This window comes from Podarcis tiliguerta (assembly GCF_965153285.1).
Source record: "Podarcis tiliguerta genome assembly, chromosome: 2".
Classification (NCBI taxonomy): Eukaryota; Metazoa; Chordata; class Lepidosauria; order Squamata; family Lacertidae; genus Podarcis; species Podarcis tiliguerta.
The window spans coordinates 107,320,204-107,344,870 of record NC_139535.1 but is presented as its reverse complement, the minus strand read 5'-3'; the positions used below and the strand labels follow the sequence as shown (position 1 = coordinate 107,344,870).

The window sequence follows — 24,667 nt, the reverse complement described above, 5'->3', positions numbered from 1 at the left end:
CTAATAAATATTTTTATTACTCTACCTGTGCTAATTAATTACATGCAGGCAGTAGATTATTATTATTTCTTAATAATTTACATACACCTTATCCTCACAACAGCGCTGTGAGGTAGGTTAGGCTGCAAGGGAATGACTGGCCCAAGTTCACCCAGTGAGCGTTATGGCTGAGTGGGGCCTCAAACACTGGCCTCCCAGGTCCTAGTCCAGTGCTCTAACCATTACACACCACATTTTATGTGAAAGAACGCTAAAAAATGACACCCCACTTTACCGGCGAGGTAAAGTCCAGCACTCTGCTGCCTCACTCATTGTAAGGCGGTGATCAGTTATTATGTGTCCTTGCTGTCATTTCCCAATACCTTTTCCCATTTCTGGGTTGGTTAGAGTATAATGCTGATAAGCACCAAGGTTGCAGGTTCTATTCCCATATGGGGCAGCTGTTCCTGCTTTGCAGAGGGTTGGGTCTGCAACCCGCAGCTCCGGAGCCGCATGTGGCTCTTTTACACCTTTGCCGCAGCTCCGGGGCAGATACTAGCGAGGGGAGGAGGCGCATTGTGCGTCCCGACACTCCCCACTGTGGCGGGCGCTGTACTGGCTGTGACGTCGCATGGGGGCAGTGCGTGCGTTAGTTACGCACCGTCCCGACGTCACCTTCCCGCCTGCCCGCTACATTGTAAGGGGCATGTACGCTGGTCACTGCATTGAAAGGGGGCATGTACTGTTTTGAAGGGGAGTGAAGAACCCAAACACACAAAAAGGTAACTTGTTAATTTAACGTCTGTTTCCATGAGGAGGAGTAATTCTGAGGGGTCAAACAAAGAAATAATAAAAAAGTGACAAAAAAAGTTATTTTTATAATGATGAGTTTTGCGGCTCCCAGTTTTTTTCCCTTCAGAAACGGGTCCAAGTGGCTCTTTTTGTCTTAAAGGTTGAAGACCCCTGGACTAGATGATCGTCAGGGTCCCTTTCAACTCTCGTGCCATGCAGATACACTGTTCTTTCAATACTCCTCCTTTCAGTGCTCTAAAGGACAGGTTTCCAAATGCCTCGAAATCAGCCGGCGCACATGAATCGAGGGAACCAGGAGAATGGACCAGTTGTGAGCTTTCGATAATTAAAAAACCTTTTGCTAGCTTGGGGGAGAGATCTGCTTCTGGCCCCTGACGCAACGGCCAATGAATGCCAGATGTGCAAAGGCCACAATTTTGCCTCAACAGAGGCCTCTTGTCTCTCCGCCACACCATCCAAGCTACAAACTCGCTGGCGGAAGAATGTGCGATCGAACCCCCTGCGATGTGCAAAATTCTGGGCCGCGGCATTTCATCTGCAAGTATCGCATCCAATGAACTATTTCTCCCGGGGAAAAGGAAGGCCCAGAGGGATCGCCTTAATTGCGACTCAATTAAATAGCATTTTTCGAACTTTAGCCCAGCTTGAAGTGAGAAGAGTTTCAAAGGCGCTTCTCTGCCCTTTGGAATCTATGAATGAAATTCAAGGAGGTGGACCCTTCGTGGGCCTCTTTGCTCAGTCACAAACCCTGGATTATTTGTTTTCATTCCCCAGCAAGGCAGTAACTTTTTCTTTTTTTAAGTGTGTGTGGGGTGGTGGGGGAGATTCTTTGCAGGGAACAATGAAACCACTGTGCTTTTCTAAGAGGCGCTCTGGCAGATTTACAGGAAAGCGCTTTCCTACAGCTAGTAGAAGTTCTCCATATATCACACATACACACACACACACACACACATCCAAGGGTGCAATTAGAAAGATGCGAGAAACATGAACTTCTTAAAAGATCACAACAGGCAACATCTTCCAAGGCAACAATGCCCACTTACACCACAAAGAACTCATAACCCACCTACTTTCAGCAGCCAGAAACACCATAACCAGACACTGGAGAGACCTGTCAGGAGTGAGCATGGACCAATGGTACCGAGTAGTATGGAAAATAGCCCTACTAGAAAAATCAACCAATAAACTGAAACTGACATGGGGACAAATAGCAGAAGACGCCTGTTATGTACTGAGTTGAATCGGATCCAAAATGCAGCAGTCTGATTGGTCCTAGAACAATGCAGCAGTCTGATTGGTCCGCAGGAGCCACCCAATCCAGTTCCAGGTGGAAGTGACTCCGCAACCTGATTGGCCTACAGGAGAATCCCGGAATTAGCCAATCCTGTGCGGCCCATTGTGTAAATTATGTATATAAAGCAGATATTTTGGGGGAACACTCATTCCTCTTCACCACTATGAGCTGAATAAAGAGCATGAAATCCACTCTTGACTCTGAGTATATTTCACTGGCGATGAGGATGGGATCCCGCTGAGCTGACCGCCACACACAGCACCGCCACACCACTGCCTGCTTCATCGCACCGTGTATCCAGGCTTCAGCTCCAGGACCCAAGGAACTCAGAATAGCAACCGACAGCAGCTTTCAGCGCCTTCACCCCTTTATCACATACACAGCCCAACAAGACAATGACAAAAATCCACCAACAGCATACAAATCAGTATGGCTAACCTGATCCAAAACACCCACCCACCTCACTCACACACACAGGAAAACAAAGACCACCACAGCCAACTACAAATGAATAACCACACCCTAGGCCAACCCCAACCTCTCTCACCACCAAAGGAACACAAGCGAACAGCAGAGAACCTGCACAAGCGACGCTGACACAAAACCCCACATATATTAAGTAAAATAGAAACATCCCCACCCAACCCCACCTCCACTCATCTTTCCCCCCATCTCTTTCCCCCTTTTCTTCCTAATGTATCAGCAAATGAAACAGATTTGTTTTAAAAAAAATTACATGGGGGGAAAAATACGAGAGACAGAGACATTGCACATACTTTTGTAAATCAAGAAAATCTTTAATAAAAATACATTTTTTTAAAAAAAAAGATCACAACAGCAAAATAGTGGCTGAATGTGGTCATAGGAGAATACTGTGCCTGCCCATGCAGAAATACAATATTTGGGGAGGCAAAAAACCACACCTCCCCTTGCACCTTCTATTTTCAACACCTGAATTTGGATTCTCTTCTTCCTTCGTGCTGAGACCGTCACCCTATAGACACAGACCCTCCAAATCTCCCCGTTCTCCAGCTACAGTCCTGGATTTACAGAAGCTGTCCCGGGTTCTGATTTGATCCCGGAATGTCCCGCTTTTCCTTAGGACTTCCCTCTTCTTTTTCATTTTTTAATAGATTTTATGGATACATCAGAACACCAACAACAAAACAGAAACACCCCCCCCACACACAAAAATATACAGCAATAAAAAGAAATAAAAAATTAGATGACAATAAAAGTTACAACCAACGAAACTTAAAACATTTACACCACATAAATATAAATAACGTAAAGTTTTGACTTCCTTCACCCTGATATTGGCTTTTTAATTGATTTCTTTTCAACTGTTTCCTTTGTGAATCATTGTTATGATTGTCTCACATACAAACCTAAGAATAATAAACCACCTTGCAGAAATTCATCAAAACAAATCTTGATTGTTCGAGACCATTTTCAAGTTTCTTCTTGACTATGCCAACAATGGATCAGTGGTACAATGGACCACAGCGCCTGGCTGTTAACCAGGAGGTTGGTGGTTCAAGCCCACACTTCGGTGATGTTTGATACTTTTCCTAATGATCAGTGGCGTGGGGGGTGCAGGGGGGGCCGTCCGCACCAGGCGCAACATCTGGGGGTTAGGGTTAGGGGGCGCAAATCCACGGGTTAGGGGGTGCAAATTACTTGCCTTGCCCCGGGTGCTGACAACCCACGCTACGCCACTGCTAATGATCCCTCACAAGGAATTCACCTTTTTCACAGCTGCTGCGCATGGGGGACACCTTCGCTGAGCTCCCCACTACAACCCAAAGGTCTCATTGTCAGATGCCACGAACCTGCATGTGAAATTATGTTTTTTTTGCTCTGCAAAAAATTATGGTCTTTTGCCACTTGTAGTTTAATGGTGAATTTTGGATATAATGGAGATGTAAAAGATTTGGATTATTATAAAAGATGCAGGAGGAAAGGACTAACAATAGGACCCACAAAGGGGATGAGGGAAGTCCAGAAGATCCTGTGGAATCTTGTTTTTATGTTGTACGTTGTAATTTATTATTTGTACCCCAGCCACTCTGGGCGTCTTCCAACAAAGATTAAAAATACAGTGGTACCTCAGGTTCCATACGCTTCAGGTTACATACACTTCAGGTTACAGACTCCGCTAACCCAGAAATAGTACCTTGGGTTAAGAACTTTGCTTCAGGATGAGAACAGAAATCGTGCTCCAGCGGCACGGCGGCAGCAGGAGGCCCCATTAGCTAAAGTGGTGCTTCAGGTTAAGAACGGACCTCCGGAATGAATTAAGTACTTAACCCGAGGTACCACTGTACATTAAATGTTGGATATGTGATTGTAAAACTTTTTTTCAAAAAACCACATGTGTGTGTGTGTGTGTGTTTTGTCCTAATTTTCACCACTTTACACTTGTTTGCATTGAACAGTTTTTGCCTTTTTAACGCCCATCCAGTCAACTTGGAGAGATCCTTTCGAAGGGCCGCACAATCCATTTTTATTTGATACGATCCCGAATAACTTGGAGTCATCAGCAATCCTGGTCACCTTACCTGAAGCTACGGCATCATGACCAACAGCCAACCCTCCTCGAGAGTCTTGAACTGGAGAGAAGATTATTTATGAATAACCAATAAATAATAAAATTATCAACTTTTCTCTGGGTAGGATTAATCTTCGGCAGAGTACTGCCACCTGCTGGTTGATAAAAAATCACAAGATGGAAAACAGTCCATTGTGTCATTTGCGGTTGTTGTTTGTATTGAAAAAATGATTAAATTATATATATATTATATATATATATGTGTGTGTGTGTGTGTGTGTGTGTGTGTGTGTTGTTGTTTAGTTGTTTAGTCGTGTCTGACTCTTCGTGACCCCATGGACCAGAGCACGCCAGGCACTCCTGTCTTCCACTGCCTCCCGCAGTTTGGTCAAACTCATGCTGGTAGCTTTGAGAACACTGTCCAACCATCTTGTCCTCTGTCGTCCCCTTCTCCTTGTGCCCTCCATCTTTCCCAACATCAGGGTCTTTTCCAGGGAGTCTTCTCTTCTTATGAGGTGGCCAAAGTATTGGAGCCTCAGCTTCAGGATCTGTCCTTCCAGTGAGCACTCAGGGCTGATTTCCTTCAGAATGGATATGTTTAATCTGCTTGCAGTCCATGGGACTCTCAAGTGTCTCCTCCAGCACCATAATTCTAAAGCATCAATTCTTCAGCGAGCAGCCTTCTTTATGGTCCAGCTAGGTTGAAAACAGTCCATCTAAGCCAGGCTTCCTCAGCCTCGGCCCTCCAGCTGTTTTGAGACTACAATTCCCATCATCCCTGACCACTGGTTCTGCTAGCTAGGGATCATGGGAGTTGTAGTCCCAAAACATCTGGCGGGCTGGCAAGTGGTTCCATTACCTCAGTGTTGTCAGCACTGACTGGCAACAACTACCCCAAGATCTGAGGCAGTTTCCTTCAGGGCCGAGGAATCTCCAACAACTGCTGAACTACAATTCCCATCAGCACCAGTTAGCACGGCCAATGGTGGTGGGAGTTGTAGCTGAGCTCAGCCACAACCTCCTCTCCCAGTAGGCAGAATGGAAGTGGACTTCTGCCTCCGTTTATGACATCAGATACTCAAGGAGATTTGAAATTCCACAGCAATTGCTCTGCGATATTCCGAGAGAGACGTCCCCTGTTCTGGGAGTTAAGCCAGGTAACCCTCTCTCTTTGCCCCCAACTTAAAATCGCTTCACAGCCAGCCTTCCCTCAGAGCCGAATCTTATATGTAGAGAAAGAAGACAAGATCTCATGATGTTTTATTTATTCATTTCACTGCATTTCTAGCTCTCCCACCTTTTCCTCCAAGGATCTCAAGGTAGCATAAGTGGGTTCCAGACCCTCCCAGTGTCCCTATTTTCCTGGGACAATCCCAGGTTTACAGAAGCTGTCCTGGTTTCTGATTTGATCCAGGAATGTCCCACTTTTCCTTAGGACATGATCCCTCTTTTCATCAGAGAAATGTTGGAGGGTGTGGAGTTCAGTAACTAGACAACCTTGAGAAGACATCTGAAGACAGTCCTATATGGGGAAGTTTTTTTAAATTAATGCTTAATGTTTTATTATGTTTTTATATATGTTGGAAGCTGCCCAGAGTGACCGGGGCAACCCAATCAGATGGTTGGGGTATAAATAAATATAACAACAACAACAACAACAACAATAATCATTATCATTATCATTATATTATTATTATTACAGTGGTACCTCGGGTTACAGATGCTTCAGGTTACATACGCTTCAGGTTACAGACTCCGCTAACCCAGAAATAGTACCTCAGGTTAAGAACTTTGCTTCAGGATGAGAACAGAAATCGCGCAGCAGCAGTGGGAGGCCCCATTACCTAAAGTGGTACCTCAGGTTAAGAAGAGTTTCAGGTTAAGAACGGACCTCTGGAACGAATTAAGTTCGTAACCAGAGGTACCACTGTATTATTATTATTATTATTATTATTATTAATAATAATAATAATAATAATAATTCATCTTAAATACATCATATCCCATAAAGATTTCAGGCAGTCACAATGGCCCATAATTATTGTAGTCCTGTTTATTCCATGGACACCCAAGTTCCTGCCATTCTGCAAAATTCACACTGTCTACAAACGCAGTTGTAAAGGCACTCGGCTGCCAATATTCCCTTCCCAAATAGGACACCTTTGCAGTAGAGAAACAGTGGGTGTTTTGTGTGTGCTACAGCACTGCAGAAACACAGAGAAACTAGAAGATCTACAGACCTCTGCTTCCAAAAATTGTAGCTGATCCTCATTTGAAGAACAAAAACATCTGTATGCCTGCAGTTTAGAAAAGGATCAGAGGTGGTGATGATGATGATGATAACAACAACAGAATGGGATGTCCTTGGGATGCGGGTGGTGCTGTGGTCTAAACCACAGAGCCTAGGGCTTGCCGATCAGAAGGTTGGCAGTTCAAATCCCCGCAATGGGATGAGCTCCCATTGCACGGTCCCTGCTCCTAGCAGTTCGAAAGCACGAAGTGCAAGTTGATACAGTGGTACCTCGGGTTACAGACACTTCACGTTACAGACTCCGCTAACCCAGAAATAGTACTTCTGGTTAAGAACTTTGCTTCAGGGTGAGAACACACACACACACACACACACACACACACAGCCCCTCCGAGCCAAAGGCCCAAAGGCAGAAAGCCGAGCCAGCAGCCAAACAAAGCCTTAAGAGGTGGTTCCCACAGCGCAGCACCCGGCAAAGGGGATGCAGCAAGGAAAACCACCGTCACCTCTCCGCTGGGAAGCGCTGAGCAAAGGCGAGTCCCCAGGCAACGCGGCTGATTTGATCGGCACAAGGCATGCAAGCTCCACCCCGCAGTCGTTCTTAGACTCCTTATTGGGCAGCCGAGCAATGCAGTTGAGGAGCTTCCCTGGCCGGCAGGGAGCCGGGAGGAAAAGGAGCTGCTTCCTTTGAAAGCCGGGAAATTTACAGGATAGCAACAATCCGGGATAGCAGCGGGAAACGGCGCTGGAATAAGGGAGTTTCCCGTCAAATATGGGTAGGTTGACAGCTATGCTCTCTTCTCTCTGGCTCCAGGACTTCCTCAATGCTGATTCTCATCGGAACAGCCCTTTTCCTCTTGGTGTGTCCTGCCTTGCCCGACGACACGGTGGCCGACGACATTGGCAGCCACATGATGGGCCGCATCTCGGAGCTCCTGTCCCCTGAGGAATGCCAGGCCTTCTACGCCAAGCTCACTGGGCCCGAAGAGAACGTGAACGAAGAGCTCCAACGCCTCTCGGTGGAGAGGAACCCCATTCGCAGGCGACGGGAAATCGCCACCACCGAGGCCTGCAAAGCCACCCTCAACGGCTGGCTGGAGACGGAAGGAGACGCCATGTATTGGGACCGCCTGTCGAGGGCTCTCCAGGCCGTCGGGCGTCCCGACGTCTCCCTGGAGCTGGGCAAGAACCTCAACCAAGACAAGAGTCTGGAGATCAAGAAGAACGTGGAGGGATACCACAAGACGGTCCAGCGCTTGACCTCTTCGCTGCTCCTGGAAGAGAATGAGATGGGTGGGAGCGAGGGGCCAGGAGGCCGGCTGCGGAGAGAGGGATCTCAGGCCCAGCTGGAAGAGGGGGATTGGGACAAATTGGAGCTGATTATAGAGAGGAGGCCCCTGCCGCCATACAACAGGAGTATCTTTCAGTGGGTCACTCCACTGGTGACGGGGATCGTCGGGGGATTCCTCACGTCCTTCGTCGTGGTGGCTCTAGCCGTCTATTCTTTCTTCTGGATCCTGAAGCAAGAAAGTCCCACCCCCACGACGCCCAACTGGGACTCTGTGCCCGATATGATTTTCCGCTCCCCTTCGCCCAAGCGTGGGGCCATCTACTACTCATTTCAGCAATTTGATGATCTGGGGAAGCGCGGTGGTGAGACGGAAGATTACGGCGATGACGACGATAACGAGGAAGACTGGGAGAAAGATCCCACTGTTAGGTCTTAAGTAGAGCCAGCCTTATTAAAACTTGTATTATGGAGAATGTAGATTAAAAATAAAACATGTTTGCTTAAGAGGTCCAAAATGTGAGCTTGTTTTACAGTAACGTAACAATTGCCATGGGACGCAGGTGGCTCTGTGGGTTAAACCACAGAGCCTAGGACTTGCCAATCAGAAGGTCGGCGGTTTGAATCCCTGCGACAGGGTGAGCTCCCATTGCTCGGTCCCTGCTCCTGTCAACCTAGCAGTTTGAAAGCACCTCAAAGTGCAAGTAGATAAATAGGTACCGCTCTGGCGGGAAGGTAAACGCGTTTCCGTGTGCTGCTCTGCTCTGGCTCGCCAGAAGCGGCTTAGTCATGCTGGCCACATGACCCGGAAGTTTACGCCAGCTCCCTCGGCCAATAAAGCGAGATGAGCGCCGCAACCCCAGAGTCAGTCATGACTGGACCTAATGGTCAGGGGTCCCTTTACCTTTTAACAATTGCCATCTTGAGCCAGGTCATTGTTCTGATGATGATGATGATGATGATGATGATGATTTATTTGTACTCGGCCCATCTGACTGTTTGCCCCAGCCATTCTGGGTGGCTTCCAACACACATAAAAACATAATATAACTTCAAACACTGAAAACTTCCCGATACAGGGCTGCCTTCAGATGTCTTCTAAAAGTTGTGTAGTCCTTTATCTCCTTGACATCTGATGGGAGGCGGCATAAAAAAACACCTCTGCATGCTAGGTCAAATTTCCAAATACTGTACTGTCCTGGGTTACTTAATACCCAGTGTAATCTCAGCAAGGGATGAAATGCATAAGATGACAGAAGTCTGGTAGTATTATTAGTGGCACAGAAAGGGGGCTTTCAGTAGATGCTCCCTACATGTCAAATTGCTCCTGCCAGAATTCCCTCTCCTCTTGAAGTAAAAAAAAAAGGACTGTCCTCTTCCCAAGTTTGATCAATTCCTCCACCCTTTGCTCTGAACAGGGCAAGGAGAAGCAGCCGCAATGAGAAAAACAAATCAAAACTGAAAAGCTCCTATTTCCAAGCTAAATGTTACTAGCATGCTCTTACAAACTTATTTAAGTGGGGGTGCAATGGAGCGGATGCATTCTGCATATGTAGAAAACAATCACTTTAAAAAATCTAATCTCTGGCATGTAGTATGTGCAGAGTTAAGACTTTTAAGAGTGGGATTTTAAACCTATTGTTTCAGCTGTAATAATAACAATAATCCTCTCCAAATAACTTATTTACTGGGTGGTTTAAGATGGGCATCCTTAAAGCCAAACTACAGAGGAGGAGATACCAACTGAGTCACAATCAAAGGCAGAATTAAAGTCGCTTCAACCTGTTTCAGTCGATATAAGTCCTCTTTAAGCTTTTCTCGTCAATAATTGGAAAAGCACAGAGATTTCTTTAAAGAGAAGGAAAGAAGTAAAACAACAGTGGGCTTGCGATTTGTGATTGGAAATGACCACACGATTTTGCAAAAATATATTCTGTAACCAGTGGAAATATACTCTCACAAATGTTATGAGAATCTTAAAAGAAACGTTCCGATCAGTAAACCTTTGGGTAGAAACCCTCAGCGCTCTCGGAACGCGCCAAATCTCGAGTTTGAATTTGATTGGCCATTTCAGCCTGCCATTCTCTCACCCAATGGGGGATAAGGGGTGGAGCCTAACTGTTTCAGGCTGAAGTTTTCCCTCCGGTCCGACTCCACAATACATAAAAAGAAAGGCTACGGCGAACTGCTTCATTTTGGGGGAGGCGTCGGAAAGAGGCAGTCATGTCTGGTCGTGGCAAAGGAGGCAAGGGGCTTGGCAAAGGAGGCGCCAAGCGCCACCGCAAGGTTCTCCGAGACAACATCCAGGGCATCACCAAGCCCGCCATCCGACGTCTGGCTCGCCGAGGCGGAGTCAAGCGCATCTCGGGGCTCATCTACGAAGAAACGCGTGGTGTCCTCAAGGTCTTTCTGGAGAATGTCATCCGCGACGCGGTCACTTACACGGAGCACGCTAAGAGGAAGACGGTCACGGCCATGGACGTTGTCTACGCCCTGAAGCGGCAAGGACGCACGCTGTACGGCTTCGGAGGCTAAGCTCCCTATAGCACATCATAATAGTTCTCAAAAGGCCCTTTTAAGGGCCAACCACTTTCTCACTCAAAAGAGCTTTATCGCTTCTTTCGAAGCAAATGTGCGTATCTGCAATTTCATGATGTACCTAAAGCCCAATCTTGCCACAAACTTAGAAGGCGGAAGCTGCGTTTTTAAACCAGTGTGCCTTTAAACTGGAAACTACAAATCTTGAGAGCGCGGGGAGGGGGCAATGAATATTCCTTCTGAATAAACCAGGAAGCTGGCTTCAGGGGTGGTTTTGAACACTGCATACATCCCACCAGAGTCCCACAGACGCAGCCATGCAAATAGCTGATTTGGGGCGGGGGGGGGGGGAGAGAAGTTATACACTACATGGACTTTCACGTTTGCACCGCAGAATCACTATTCATATGAAAAACTATGCTTCACTTAACCTTAGTGGCTTTACCAAGAAACTAACAGATTCGAGAGAGGAACAAATGTTTGTAACTTACACCTGGAGCCTAAAATTTTGCTTTAGCTGAGGTACCTTATGGCTACTAGGAATGTATCTCACTAGTTGGTACCCCGTGGGCTTTCTCTTTTATAAGTTCACATTAATCGAGGTAACTGGCATGTTTTTATTCTGTTCTGTTTATCTTGTATTTTTATGCTGTAAACCTCCGAGATCTAAGTTTATCAATTCTTCGGGTATGTCTCAGGTACCCCAGTACGATTCATTTTACATGGCTATAGGGACGGCTAAGGCGACATATACTGTGAAAGTACGAAGCGATTCACACAATCGTAGCAGAAATGTGACTTCAGCTTTTTTCTTGAAGGAGTGGCGGCTCTAAAAAGAGCCTTTGGGTGGGTGGGTGGCGGAAAGGGAGAGCGGCTGGCTGCGGCTCCCTTTTAAGCCCTCTCGCCACGGATGCGGCGCGCCAGCTGGATGTCTTTGGGCATGATGGTGACCCTTTTGGCGTGGATGGCGCACAGGTTGGTGTCCTCGAAGAGGCCCACCAGGTAAGCCTCGCTGGCCTCCTGCAGAGCCATCACTGCCGAACTCTGGAAGCGAAGGTCGGTCTTGAAGTCTTGGGCGATCTCCCGCACGAGGCGCTGGAAAGGCAGCTTGCGGATCAGCAGCTCCGTGGACTTCTGGTAGCGGCGGATCTCGCGCAGAGCGACGGTGCCCGGGCGGTAGCGGTGGGGCTTCTTCACGCCGCCTGTGGCCGGAGCGCTCTTCCGAGCTGCCTTGGTGGCCAGCTGCTTGCGCGGAGCCTTCCCGCCAGTGGACTTGCGAGCGGTCTGCTTGGTACGAGCCATTTCTCCTTGCAGCAAATACCAATCTCTCTACCGTCGCCTTCGCCTGGAATCGAAATGAGCAAGCCGCCTGCGTGCGGACCATTTATATAGCTCGCTCGCTTTGTTCTGATTGGCTGAAAATAGCCATGTAGCCGTTGGAAACATTTGAAATTCCCGGGCTTGTTCGCGATTGGGCATTTCCTTCATTCTCCCCTGTTACGTCAACCCCCCGGCATAAGAGATCAGAAAGGGTAGAGTCACGCACACACCGCCAGCTTCCGATTTGAAATATTAAAATCTTGCTTTGCGAGGGTCTGAATTCGAGTCAATGGAGCGCCAGGCGTTTCCAATCACATTCAGTTGAGTTATTGGTTTGACAGGCATTTGAAGGGACAATTTAAAGAAGCTAATGTTTTGTTGCAATCTGCTCCCATTGACAAAAGGCAGGGCGAGGGGCGGGGACATAAATTTCACCACCATTTGGAAACATTGCTTAGCCATCCTGATTACAAACTACCCCGGAAGTGATCGGATTTTTGTTTTGGAGATAGGAATTCAAGAAACCGGCAATCGACATTGCTGAGTGGATTACAGGAAAACAGAGGGAGGCGATGAAGCCCTTTGCTACAGCAACTGTTGTGATGAAAGCGGTCGCAATACTTTGCTCCCCCCCCCCCGGAACGGGTGGAAAAGTATCCGGTGGGAAATAAAACCGGGCTACTGCGAACTCCACCCCCACGTCTGCAGATGCCTTAAATTAAGAATAGATCATGGACCACCAGCTGACGTGTACCTTGATAGTTTTTGGAAAGTACTGTATTGAATATGGGGCATCCAATGTTGCCTAGTACTTAACGGCTGCCAATCAAACTGCAGGGCTTTGAAAACTAGTCTTTGCTTCAGCAGCCAGCAATACGAGGCTAAAAGCGATGGACTACATTGCAGGGTGAATTCATGAACTAGGGCAGATGCATTTCTTACTGAAGACGCAAGTGAGAAAGCGCAAGTCTTTTGGCTTCAATCTTAATCTAGAGCAGAGCTTTCCAAACTTTTTAGGTTGGTGACACAGCAATTCAGTTTTGCTAGCGAACTCTTTTTAAGTTTGCGCGACACACCTACATACTGCAGCCGGCACACAAACGTGTCGCGAGTTTGGAAAGCTCTGATCTAGAGTGTGAGGCTCTAGCAGTACAACTCATGAAACAAAGCAAGAAAATGGCGTCCGAAGTAACCCGGAAGCCCTTTTTCGACAATTTGGAATTGCTAGTCTACTTTAAAGACTATTACTCCCAATCTTTTTATACTGGCTTGACCCTCTTGGATAACTGAACAGCAAGTTTCACTAGCCTCCTGCTTTTGTGTGTAAAAACGCACTAAATATGTTGCTTATTTCTACTTGCTCGATTTTAGCAAACCAGAATCGCAGCTCCTCTTTTGACACCGTGGGTGGCTCTTAAAAGAGCCGTTTGGTTTTCAGGCTGCTCGAAACGTTTGGAGCCTTTACTTGTTTTTCGCCTTGTGGCTTTCGGTCTTCTTGGGCAGCAGCACAGCCTGGATGTTGGGCAAGACTCCGCCCTGCGCGATGGTCACTTTGCCCAGGAGTTTGTTCAGCTCCTCGTCGTTGCGAATGGCGAGCTGCAGGTGACGAGGGATAATGCGCGTCTTCTTGTTGTCTCTGGCCGCGTTGCCCGCCAACTCCAGGATCTCAGCGGTCAGATATTCGAGCACGGCAGCCATGTAAACCGGAGCCCCGGCGCCGACTCTCTCGGCGTAGTTGCCTTTCCGAAGCAGGCGGTGTACGCGGCCGACCGGGAACTGCAGGCCGGCCCGCGAAGAGCGAGACTTGGCCTTAGCCCGAGCTTTGCCTCCCTGCTTCCCGCGTCCAGACATAGCAGAGTTCTTCTCTGAGATCGAATCCGACGTACTACTCGCAGCGAGCTAGAATTCGGAAAGGGAACTTTCAGCTTTTTATGCGTTCCATTGACTTGTAAATCGCGGCCCGTGATTGGCTGGAGAGGCCATCGGGTTTAAACCAACCAATGAAAAGCAAGGTTCTCGTTTTTGATCAATGGAAAGAGGAGCCAAAGCAGGCTTCCAATAGGAAACGTGTATTTTACAATCCTGTCTTTTACATATGTAGGAGGATGATGCGGAGGCATTTGCTACTCGCGGGTAACCCCCCCACACACCTTTTATTGCGACCGACCGAGAGAAAAAGAACTGCGAGCAAACTTTTTTCTTAGTCTGTGAAAAGTTCACCAAATCAGATCATATTCACATGCTCCCGCCCATGTGTCTTGGGTGCTTTAATAATAATAATAATAAATTTTTATTTATACCCCGCCCTCCCCCGCCAGACCCAGGCTAAAGTCTGCTAACGCCAGTAAAATTACAATAAAAACATAATGGGGGCGGGGGGGACGACGGACGACGACGACCAATTTAAAATACAGGTTAAGATACAATTTAAAATGCAGCATCATTTTAATAGTAGCCCATAGTTGAGATTGGGGTTGGACAGGATGACTTTTGGGTCCCTTCCAGTTCTATGATTCTAAGTGTCCATTTTAACACATCTTCCTCATCCTCAATCCTTCGTTTCAGCTACAGGCGTGCATTGAATGGGGCAAACATGAAATCCACCTAGTTCCTGCTCCCTGCTCATAAAGCATGACTAGGTAACTAATCCATGGGAATGTCTTTAAGTAAATTCCCTAAATAAATGTTATCTAACATACCTGATTGCTTTTATGCATCACGCAGCACGGATCCTTATAATGACTGTGCTCCTATCCTGCTTTTGAGAAGGGCAAAGGAATCTATTGTCAGAAGTAAAAAAAAAAAAGGGGGGGGGAGAATAAGTGAGTACCCGAAAGCAGAAATATTACATGTATATATACAAGGCGCTGCGTTAGGTGCCCTCTAAACAGGCAACTTAAAGCTGTCTTCATAATGCTTTATTAGCAAGTTCGATTCCCAAATGGGATAGCTGCATATTCCTGCGTTGCGGGGGATTCACTAGATCAGGGGTCAGCAAACTTTTTCAGCAGGAGGCCGGTGCACTGTCCCTCAGACCTTGTGGGGGGCTGGACTATATTTTGAAAAAAATTAATGAACGAATTCCTATGCCCCAGAAATAACTCAGAGGTGCATTTTCAATAAAAGCACACATTCTACTCATGTAAAAACACCAGGCAGTCCCACAAAGAACCCAGAGATGCATTTTAAGTAAAAGCACACCTTGTACTCATGTAAAAACACGCCGATTCCCGGACCGTCTGCTGGCCGGATTTAGAAGGCGATTGGGCGGGATCGGCCCCCAGGCCTTAGTTTGCCTACCCATGCACTAGATGATTGTCAGGGTCCCTTCCAACTCTACAATTCTGTGATTAATGAGGCCTCATGCATTTTGTAATATTTGCCACACACACTGATTGGCTGATTTGACAATTTCACCATTTCATTGGTTCAAACTGAGTACAACTTGAAAGAAGCAAATGGGGAACAAAAAGCATGCCTACTCCCCCTGTGGCACCTCATTCAACCCAGCTCATTTATTTACCTTTCCTTCAAGTAGTTTAAGGCAGTTTACACTCCACCCTTCCCACCCTAACAAAGATCCAGTAAGGTAGGTTAGGTTGGCACCAGTCACTTCGTACTTTAGCCTTGGTCTTGCATCTGACACGGTCATTACGCCACACTCTCTAGAAACCAGAGTTTTAGAACCTTCCCAAAGGGTAGGTCTAGGTTAGTGTATTTTTTGCCGCACTTGAAAGACACTTTCCTGGATTAGGGTCCATCCCGGGAGTGCGGGGAGATTGTAAAGCTTTGAGTAAATTCTTTAGCAGTGTCTACAGCTCTATCTAAGAAAGATTTGAGTGGCCCTTAAAAGGGCCTTTTGAGAACTATTATGATGTGCTGTAGGGACCTTAGCCTCCGAAGCCGTACAGCGTGCGTCCTTGCCGCTTCAGGGCGTAGACCACATCCATGGCCGTGACTGTCTTCCTCTTAGCGTGCTCCGTGTAAGTGACCGCGTCGCGGATGACATTCTCCAGAAAGACCTTGAGGACGCCGCGTGTTTCTTCATAGATGAGCCCCGAGATGCGCTTGACTCCGCCTCGGCGAGCCAAACGTCGGATGGCGGGCTTGGTGATGCCCTGGATGTTGTCTCGGAGAACCTTGCGGTGGCGTTTGGCGCCTCCTTTGCCGAGCCCCTTGCCTCCTTTGCCACGACCAGACATGACTGACTCTTTCCGACGCCTCCCCCAAAGTTAAGCGGCTCGGCGTGGCCTTTCTGATTATGTATTGTGGAATCGGACCGGAGGGAAAACTTCAGCCTGAAACAGTTAGGCTCCACCCCTTATCCCCCATTGGGTGAGTGAATGGCAGGCTGAATCGGCCCATCAAATTCAAACTCGAGATTTGGCGCGTTCCGAGAGCCCTGGGGGTTTCTACCCAAAAGTTTACTGATCAGAACGTTTCTTTTAAGATTCTCATAACATTTGTGAGAGTATATTTCCACTATTTACAGAATATATTTTTGCAAAATCGTGTGGTCATTTCCAATCACAAATCGCAAGCCCACTGTTATTTTACTTCTTTCCTTCTCTTTAAAGAAATCTCTGTGCTTTTCCAATTATTGAGGAGAAAAGCTTAAAGAGGGCTTATATCGACTGAAACAGTTAGGTTTAAGCGACTTTAATTCTGCCTTTGATTGTGACTCAGTTCCAATCTGGACTAGGCTCCACCCCCTTATCCGCCGATTGGGTGAGTGAATGACAGGCTGATTCGGCCAATCAAATTCAAACTCGAGATTTGGCGCGTTCCGAGAGCGCTATTGGTTTCCGCCAAAAGTTAGTAGGTTTCTTTTGAGTTTTTAAAACGTATTAGACATTTCCACTTACTTATAGTTTGCCTTCATTGCCGTTATTGAGGCGAAAAACCTAATGGCGCTTATGAAACAGCAAGGTTTAAGCGGTGTTAATTCTGCCAGGATATAGCTCAGTTCTCCGTCATTCCTCATGGTTTGATTTCAAAGATGTCCGTACTAAATGACGTTATGAAAATGCTATTTGGAGAGGATTATTATCATTAAAAGAGTTTGAAACTTTGGGTTTAAAAATCCACCATTGAAAGCAGCTGGCTTCTCTGCACATACACACCAGAAGCTAGATTTTAGTAACTGGTTACTTTGTATGTACATTTAGTGGTTGGCTGTAGTGGTTCAAAGCTTATTCCAAAGATCAGCAGCCAATTCCTTTCTAATCTTTCTCTCTCAAAGCTCCTTGAGCCCAGAAAAAAAAGAGGGGGGGGTTTAACCCCAACAGAATAGTATTCAGATACCGGCTTCTATTGTACCCTACTTTCCAAGGTCTGCAATAATTGCTTTTGCAATTATAACAGCAATAATTGAAATACTTTATTGTCGCTTGTACAATTTGTATACAGTGGTACTTCGGGTTACATATGCTTCAGGTTACATACGCTTCAGGTTACAGACTCCGCTAACCCAGAAATAGTGCTTCAGGTTAAGAACTTTGCTTTAGGATGAGAACAGAAATCGTGCTCAGGCGGCGCAGCGGCAGCAGGAGGCCCCATAGCTAAAGTGGTGTTTCAGGTTAAGAACAGTTTCAGGTTAAGAACGGACCTTCAGAACGAATTAAGTACTTAACCTGAGGTTAACCTGAGCTACCGCTCTGGCAGGAAGGTAAACAGCGTTTTTGTGCACTGCTCTGGTTCGCCAGAAGCGGCTTAGTCATGCTGGCCACATGACCCGGAAGCTGTACGCCGGCTCCCTCAGCCTATAGAGCGAGATGAGCGCTGCAACCCTACAGTAGTCCGCAACCGGACCTAATGGTCAGTGGTACCTTTACCTTTACCTTTAAGCATAGGACCCAAAAGAAAACCAACAGAAAAGGAGAGTATCTACATTTAACCAATTGGAAGACGAGCTACTCTTCCTATCCAATGGGAATGGGGGCAGTGCAAGCCACTTCATTTATATCAATGAACCTTGAGCCCCAGTGATGGTGTTAACCAATCAGACAGCTGGAATTAAGCTGCTTTCATGTGCATGTTGAGTTAGTATTGTAGAAGCGCTCCTAGGCTAGGATGAAAATTCCTGCGGCGGCTTAAAAGCTGAAAGTCCGCTGCATCAAGTGCATGAAATCCAATCTGCTAAATATTGCACACATGTATATTGGGGGCTGGGAGGAGGGAGACGTAGCGAGGTGAGTTTAAGGGGAAGAAATCATCATTGTCTACGACCAGGCAGCGACTGTCACCTAAAAGCAAAATAATTTCACTGGCCAATTAACAAGCACATTGATCACTGCATGTTCCCACTGACTACAATTACCTATGACCGCCCTGAAATAAGAATAAAAATGGGGTCCCTCCAAAGGGTTCAGCTTCTTAAGGAAGACTGGACCTTGGGAGAGAGCGTGACTTTTAACGCTCAAACCAGTTGTGAAATGAACAGAGCAAAATGAACAAAAGCAAAGCAGCTACAAGCCTGATCTTTATGAAAGCTGTTGCAACAGGGTGCTCCCCCCCCCCTCAGGAGGCGGAGGAGGGACCCAGGACAAAGGTGTGCAAGCTCTTATATAGACATTTTAAATTCCCCGCCCTGGAGTCCAAGACCACCCCCAGAAACATCATACATACATCACAGAAAAGGCTGTCTACAACAGAAATCTGAGTGCGTTGTTTTTTTCTCTTGTCTGCTAGGTTGCTTGATTGGATTACCTGGGCATCCTGGCCACTCTTTTGTTCCTCAGTTCCTGAATCCAGGTCACAGGCTCACACCCTATTCATATCTTAAATGTGCCCTTAAGACAGGATTTGTGAAAGAGACAATGGGGAGATTTCCCATTTCCTTTGACCTTGCAGAGAAATATTTGAGGTCATTTTGGGAGAGAAAAAATGTTTTCAGGACTTTTCTGTGGGTTTCAGACACGTGGTTTACATATTTGTATGCGTTTGCTTGGTACATTTAGGAACATCTATTTTATATATATAGGGACGCGGGTGGCGCTGTGGGCAAAACCTCAGTGCCTAGGACTTGCTGATCGTATGGTCGGCGGTTCGAATCCCCGGCAGGGTGAGCTCCCGTCTTTCGGTCCCAGCTCCTGCCCACCTAGCAGTTCGAAAGCACCCCTAAGTGCAAGTAGATAAATAGGTGCCACTTTATAGCGGGAAGGTAAACGGCGTTTCCGTGTGCTGCGCCGGTGCTGGCTCGCCAGAGCAGCTTTGTCACGCTGGCCACGTGACCCAGAAGTGTCTCCGGACAGCGCTGGCCCACGGCCTCTTAAGTGAGATGAGCGCACAACCCTAGAGTCGGACACGACTGGCCCGTACGGGCAGGGGTACCTTTACCTTTATTTTATATATATAAGACCTTCAAATTCTTATAACAACCCCGTGATACGGAAGGGGGGGCATGTCTTCTTCACCTCCTTCTTCGCTACAATATATCCATTTATTTCCAATTGTCAATGACAAAAGGGACTAAAATCTATAAAATTCATAGAAAATCAATGTGCCAATTTGCTCAATTTCTCTAGGACTCCATGACACCTTCCCTGTCCTCCATAATCCCTCAAGCAAGGTGTCAAGACCCTAATCCTGTCAAATCACTCTGCCAAGTCTTTCCTCTGGGCAATGCCAGGTGGCAGACCATGCATACATGGACCATTGTCTTCTCATCACCGGTACTCAGGATGTGCTTATCTATGTTTATCTCCAGCTCTGCATATCCCCCCCTCCCTCCTCCATATGTTAATCCTGTGTAACCCAACCTCTTCTTAATGTATTCATGATGTAATTGGGATGTATTTTGCACTGTATTCTGGGACATGGAGGGAAGTTTCAAAAATTAATGTCACCCCTTTCTTGCTGTTCAATCTCGCCTTGAACCTGTTGCGCAATAAACATGGATCTTCTGCAGTTTGCTCCAGTCTCCGGCTGAACTCATTTTCCTCCGCAGGGACCCGCGGACTTAGTCGGACGAACTGGGTGGCAGAGCAGCCTCGCACCCAGATTTTGCCGTAACACCCCCTAACCATGTGTACATGTGACTGCCACACTTTTTGCATAGGTTTTAGTTCTCTTAAGCCTTAATTCTTTGCCTCTCGCTTGCCTTTGCCTTCTCCCCAGTCAAAGACGGCGAAGCAGATCCACAGACGTGACTGGAGTCAAGGGGGAAATTGCACACTCCAGCCGCCGACGCAGTTGCACTGCCTTTTGCACCCCACAGCCCTTGGTGCAGTCGCACTGCATCATGTCTTTGGGGCATGGCAATTTAGAGCTCATTTGCCTGGAATTAGGGCAAGGATCAATCCCTTACACAAACTTCATGACAAAGCGGAAATTGAAACAATGAAATCCTTTGTTGGCCTTTCTTTTTAGGTGTGAGGAAATTACCCTGAGGCGTTTGTATGCCACTGCTTGGGTTTTTCCTAATCTGGTCTACTTCCTCTGCCTTCACTAGCAGCTTACACAAACACCGAACAGGCATAGCATTTCCTGAAAGCATCTCCAGACCAGGTGAAGGTTTTGCTTCCCAAATGCCAATGCCTTTTTGAGGCATAGGAACAGGGACTGTAAAAAAGATTGCCATGATTAAGAAAGGATAGAACACCCCACAGGCTGGGTCAGGCAGTTTTGAACTTGCAGAACCCGCCTCTGAATAGGATTGTCTAATAACCTGTAATCTAAAGGTAATTGTTCTTAAAACAACAGCTCCAGAATATAGAGTGCATTGAATAGTGTCCTAACTAAATGAGCACAGGTTTGCAGCCATGTATCACATACCCTCCAACAAAAATAGAGATGTCCTATTCTATTATTATTGTTGTTGTTATTGTTGTTGTTGCTATTGTTGTTGTTATTATTAATAATAATAATAATAATAATAATACCCCACCTTTCTGACTGGGTTGCCCCAGCCACTCTGAGCGGCTTCCCTCCAAGATTTCTCTGATGAAAATAGGAACGTCCTATTCAATAATAATAATAATAATAATAATTTTATTATTTATACCCCACACAACTCACTGGGTTGCCCCATTTACTCAGGGCGGTTTCCAACATATATAAAAGCATAATAAAGCATTAAACATTTTTTTAAAAACTTCCCTATACAGTGCTGCCTTCAGATGTCTTCTAATGTCTAGTTACTTATCTCCTTGTTTTAGGGGTTACATAACTCCATACCCTCCAATATTTCTCCGATGAAAATAGGGACGTCCTAAGGGAAAGTGGGACATCCTGGGATCAAATCAGAAACCAGGATGGCTTTTGTAAATACATTACTGTCGCTGGAAAATAGGGTGACCTCTCTCCATTGTTTTCAATGCATTTTGACATGCCTAGCTTTGCATAGGAATGGGCATGCAGACACAGGACAATTTTGGGACGTGTCGTTGGTACACACCATTTAAAGCACATGAACCACTCAGATCCTGGAAACTGTAGTTTAGACCTCACAGAGTGACAATTGCCAGAACCCTTGACAAACCACATTTCCCACTTTCCCAAAGGATCTTGGAGACTGTAGTTTAGAGCTGCAATCCCCAGTACTCCTAACAAACTATGGCTCCCAATGTCCTTTGGGGGTCGTCATGCGCTTTCCCGTGTGCTCATGTGCTCCCATGGACTGCAAGAAGATCAAACCTCTCCATTCTGAAGGAGTGCTGAGCCCAGTGGGCCCTGAGTGCTCACTGGAAGGACAGATCCTGAAGCTGAGGCTCCAATACTTTGGCCACCTCGTGAGAAGAGAAGACTCCCTGGGAGAGACCCTGATGTTGGGAAAGATGGAGGGCACAAGGAGAAGGGGATGACAGAGGGCAAGATGGTTGGACAGTGTTCTCGAAGCTACCAGCATGAGTTTGACCAAACTGCAGGAGGCAGTGGAAGACAGGAACGGCTGAGGAACGGCTAAGGGAGCTGGGCATGTTTAGCCTGGAGAAGAGGAGGTTAAGGGGTGATATGATAGCCATGTTCAAATATATAAAAGGATGTCACATAGAGGAGGGAGAAAGGTTGTTTTCTGCTGCTCCAGAGAAGCGGACACGGAGCAATGGATCCAAACTACAAGAAAGAAGATTCCACCTAAACATTAGGAAGAACTTCCTGACAGTAAGAGCTGTTCGACAGTGGAATTTGCTGCCAAGGAGTGTGGTGGAGTCTCCTTCTTTGGAGGTCTTTAAGCAGAGGCTTGACAACCATATGTCAGGAGTGCTCTGATGGTGTTTCCTGCTTGGCAGGGGGTTGGACTCGATGGCCCTTGTGGTCTCTTCCAACTCTATGATTCTATGATTCTATGACAGGAGTGCCTGGCGTGCTCTGGTCCAGGGGGTCACGAAGAGTCGGACACGACTAAACGACTAAACAACAACAACCACATGTGCTTTAAATGAATGGTCCATACATAGCCGTTGTTACTTTCAATGGTATTTGTACAGCTTTAAAAAGTTGGGTGAGCTAGAAACGATTGTGTTTCTTTTCTTTACAAATAAACGCTAGTCGATAAGAAGGGCAAGTACATAATTTCCTGCTCCCTCCTTAAATAAAATAGTTCAACCCTATCGAACCCATGTGCCCATGATTGCATGAGTTGGGGATTTTCCATTCTATTTCCTCTTCGTAAAGGAGGTCAAGTAAGCAGAGCAAAAGTGATTCCTGCTCCACCTGTCATTCTGTAAACAATTCAAGGTTCTTTTCTTGAATCTCCCCACCTCTTGGTTCCTACTTGAGACAATGCTAGATGTCGAAAGTAACTGTCTGGTCCTCTTTGCAGATTGCCTATGTCACAGTCAGGGCCGGATTTAGGTTTGATGAGGCCCTAAGCTGCTGAAGGTAATGGGGCCCTTTCTATGTCCAGCTGTCCTTTGTCAACAACAAATTGTCGCTGTTTTTTGTGTTGAATATATGCCATATGGTATCTAATAGGTATCTAAAGCCATTTGCACATAACAAAATATGTATTTTATCATAGTAATTCTTGAACTGAAATATAATTAAGAAGAAGTACATTAATAGTGAAATACAATTAAGAAGAAGTATATTAATAGTGAAATAATTATTAATTGGAAAGCTTTGGTTTGGGAACAGACTTCCGGAATGGATTAAGTTTGAGAATCAAGGTACCACTGTATATAAAGGTAAAGGACCCCTGACAGTTAAGTCCAGTCGTGAACGACTCTGGGGTTGCAGTGCTCATCTTGCTTTACAGGCCAAGGGAGCTGGCGTTTGTCCACAGTTTTTCCAGGTCATGTGGCCAGCATGACTGGTGAAACCAGAGCAGCGCACGGAAACACTGTTTACCTTCCCGTCGGAGCTGTATCTATTTATCTACTTGCATTTTTGGCATGCTTTCGAACTGCTAGGTGGGCAGGAGCTGGGACCGAGCAACGGGAGCTCACCCCGTCGCGGGGATCCAAACTGCTGACCTTCTGATCGGCAAGCCCAAAAGGCTCAGTGGTTTAGACCACAGTGCTGCCCGTGTCCCTCTGTCCCACTGTATATAGAAATAAGCAAACCAGTGATATTTAAGGGAGCAGGCTAGCAGGTGGGGCCCATTACTTACATCAAAGGAGCCAACACAACCCAAAACACTGTTGCTGTATGTAGGTTTTATTTTATTTGTTTTTTATCTTATACAGTGGTACTTTGGGTTAAGTACTTAATTCATTCCAGAGGTCCGTTCTTAACCTGAAACTGTTCTTAACCTGAAGCACCACTTTAGCTAATGGGGCCTCCCGCTGCCACTGCACAATTTCTGTTCTCATCTTGAAGCAAAGTTCTTAACCCGAGGTACTATTTCTGGGTTAGCAGAGTCTGTAACCTGAAGCGTATGTAACCTGAAGCGTATGTAACCCGAGGTACCACTGTATTTTGGAAATGTACATACAGGTTTTTTACCTTCTAATTCTTTTGGGGGGGCCCCAAAAGAGTGGGACCCAAAGCTATAGCTTGTTTAGCTTTTACATAAATCTCGCACTGGTCATGGTTCCTAAACTGTGGTCCTCAACAGACCACCAGTGGTCTGTGAGCTTCATTTGGGTGATTTGCAGTATATCTGTGAAGAACACTTACCATAGAACTCACATTGCAATCCAATAAAATCCAATAGAAGAAACGGAGGAGGCAATAAAAATGCAATTAAAAAACATACAGCATCTACAATTGCTACAGCAGGCAGGAAAAAATGGTCTGCTACTACCCTCAGCGATTTTCAAGTGGTCCACACATGGGGAAATTTGAGGACCATAGAGCCAACTCCTAGGGGCCAAGGTCCCTTCGGCCCCCCCAAAAGAATATTTGAGATGGCTCCCCCCCCCCCCGCAAGTTGATGGACACTGCCATTCAAATGGTGTGGGTGCACTGTGTCATGTGATCAATTATGCCAGGTATGGCTTGCCTGCCCCCTCCCCAATATTTTATTCAAGTTGGCACCCCTGTTGGAAAGCATTGGGTTGTTGTGTTTCTCAAACACCTAGGTAGACAAAACTCCTTTAGTAATTTTGTGGAAGAAGAAATTTCATCAAGGGTAGTTTTAAATTATTATCATATATCATATAATGTTTTGTTGTTTAATCATTTAGTCGTGTCCGACTCTTCGTGACCCCATGGACCAGAGCAAGCCAGGCACTCCTGTCTTCCACT

At 46.4% G+C, this 24,667-nt stretch overlaps 5 protein-coding genes across 5 annotated transcripts; 2 read left to right on the top strand and 3 right to left on the bottom strand.

The window, feature by feature from the left end:
• The first annotated feature begins 5,720 nt into the window (after nucleotides 1-5,720).
• On the top strand, nucleotides 5,721-8,686 carry LOC310671623 (transmembrane and death domain protein 1-like). The gene is made up of 2 exons (XM_083427977.1): nucleotides 5,721-5,797; nucleotides 7,706-8,686. Exon 2 carries the CDS (start codon nucleotides 7,716-7,718, stop codon nucleotides 8,616-8,618), a length of 903 nt encoding a protein of 300 aa, XP_083284103.1. The 5' UTR covers nucleotides 5,721-5,797; nucleotides 7,706-7,715; the 3' UTR covers nucleotides 8,619-8,686.
• A 1,705-nt stretch (nucleotides 8,687-10,391) lies between these two features.
• Nucleotides 10,392-10,967, top strand: LOC310672730 (histone H4). The gene has a single exon (XM_083430337.1). It carries the CDS (start codon nucleotides 10,403-10,405, stop codon nucleotides 10,712-10,714), a length of 312 nt encoding a protein of 103 aa, XP_083286463.1. The 5' UTR covers nucleotides 10,392-10,402; the 3' UTR covers nucleotides 10,715-10,967.
• Nucleotides 10,968-11,392: 425 nt separating this feature from the next.
• Nucleotides 11,393-12,696, bottom strand: LOC310670049 (histone H3.2). Its single transcript, XM_083424493.1, has one exon. The coding sequence runs from the start codon at nucleotides 12,017-12,019 to the stop codon at nucleotides 11,609-11,611; it is 411 nt and encodes a 136-aa protein (XP_083280619.1). The 5' UTR covers nucleotides 12,020-12,696; the 3' UTR covers nucleotides 11,393-11,608.
• A 656-nt stretch (nucleotides 12,697-13,352) lies between these two features.
• Nucleotides 13,353-14,156, bottom strand: LOC310673140 (histone H2A type 2-C). Its single transcript, XM_083431075.1, has one exon. The coding sequence runs from the start codon at nucleotides 13,886-13,888 to the stop codon at nucleotides 13,499-13,501; it is 390 nt and encodes a 129-aa protein (XP_083287201.1). The 5' UTR covers nucleotides 13,889-14,156; the 3' UTR covers nucleotides 13,353-13,498.
• Nucleotides 14,157-15,564: 1,408 nt separating this feature from the next.
• Nucleotides 15,565-16,257, bottom strand: LOC310670026 (histone H4). The gene has a single exon (XM_083424470.1). It carries the CDS (start codon nucleotides 16,237-16,239, stop codon nucleotides 15,928-15,930), a length of 312 nt encoding a protein of 103 aa, XP_083280596.1. The 5' UTR covers nucleotides 16,240-16,257; the 3' UTR covers nucleotides 15,565-15,927.
• Between the last annotated feature and the right edge of the window lie 8,410 nt (nucleotides 16,258-24,667).

Bases quoted from the DNA above. Each gene is read 5' to 3' on its own strand.
- LOC310672730 (XM_083430337.1), top strand. From the start codon at position 10,403: ATGTCTGGTCGTGGCAAAGGAGGCAAGGGGCTTGGCAAAGGAGGCGCC.
- LOC310671623 (XM_083427977.1), top strand. From the start codon at position 7,716: ATGCTGATTCTCATCGGAACAGCCCTTTTCCTCTTGGTGTGTCCTGCC.
- LOC310673140 (XM_083431075.1), bottom strand. From the start codon at position 13,888: ATGTCTGGACGCGGGAAGCAGGGAGGCAAAGCTCGGGCTAAGGCCAAG.
- LOC310670049 (XM_083424493.1), bottom strand. From the start codon at position 12,019: ATGGCTCGTACCAAGCAGACCGCTCGCAAGTCCACTGGCGGGAAGGCT.
- LOC310670026 (XM_083424470.1), bottom strand. From the start codon at position 16,239: ATGTCTGGTCGTGGCAAAGGAGGCAAGGGGCTCGGCAAAGGAGGCGCC.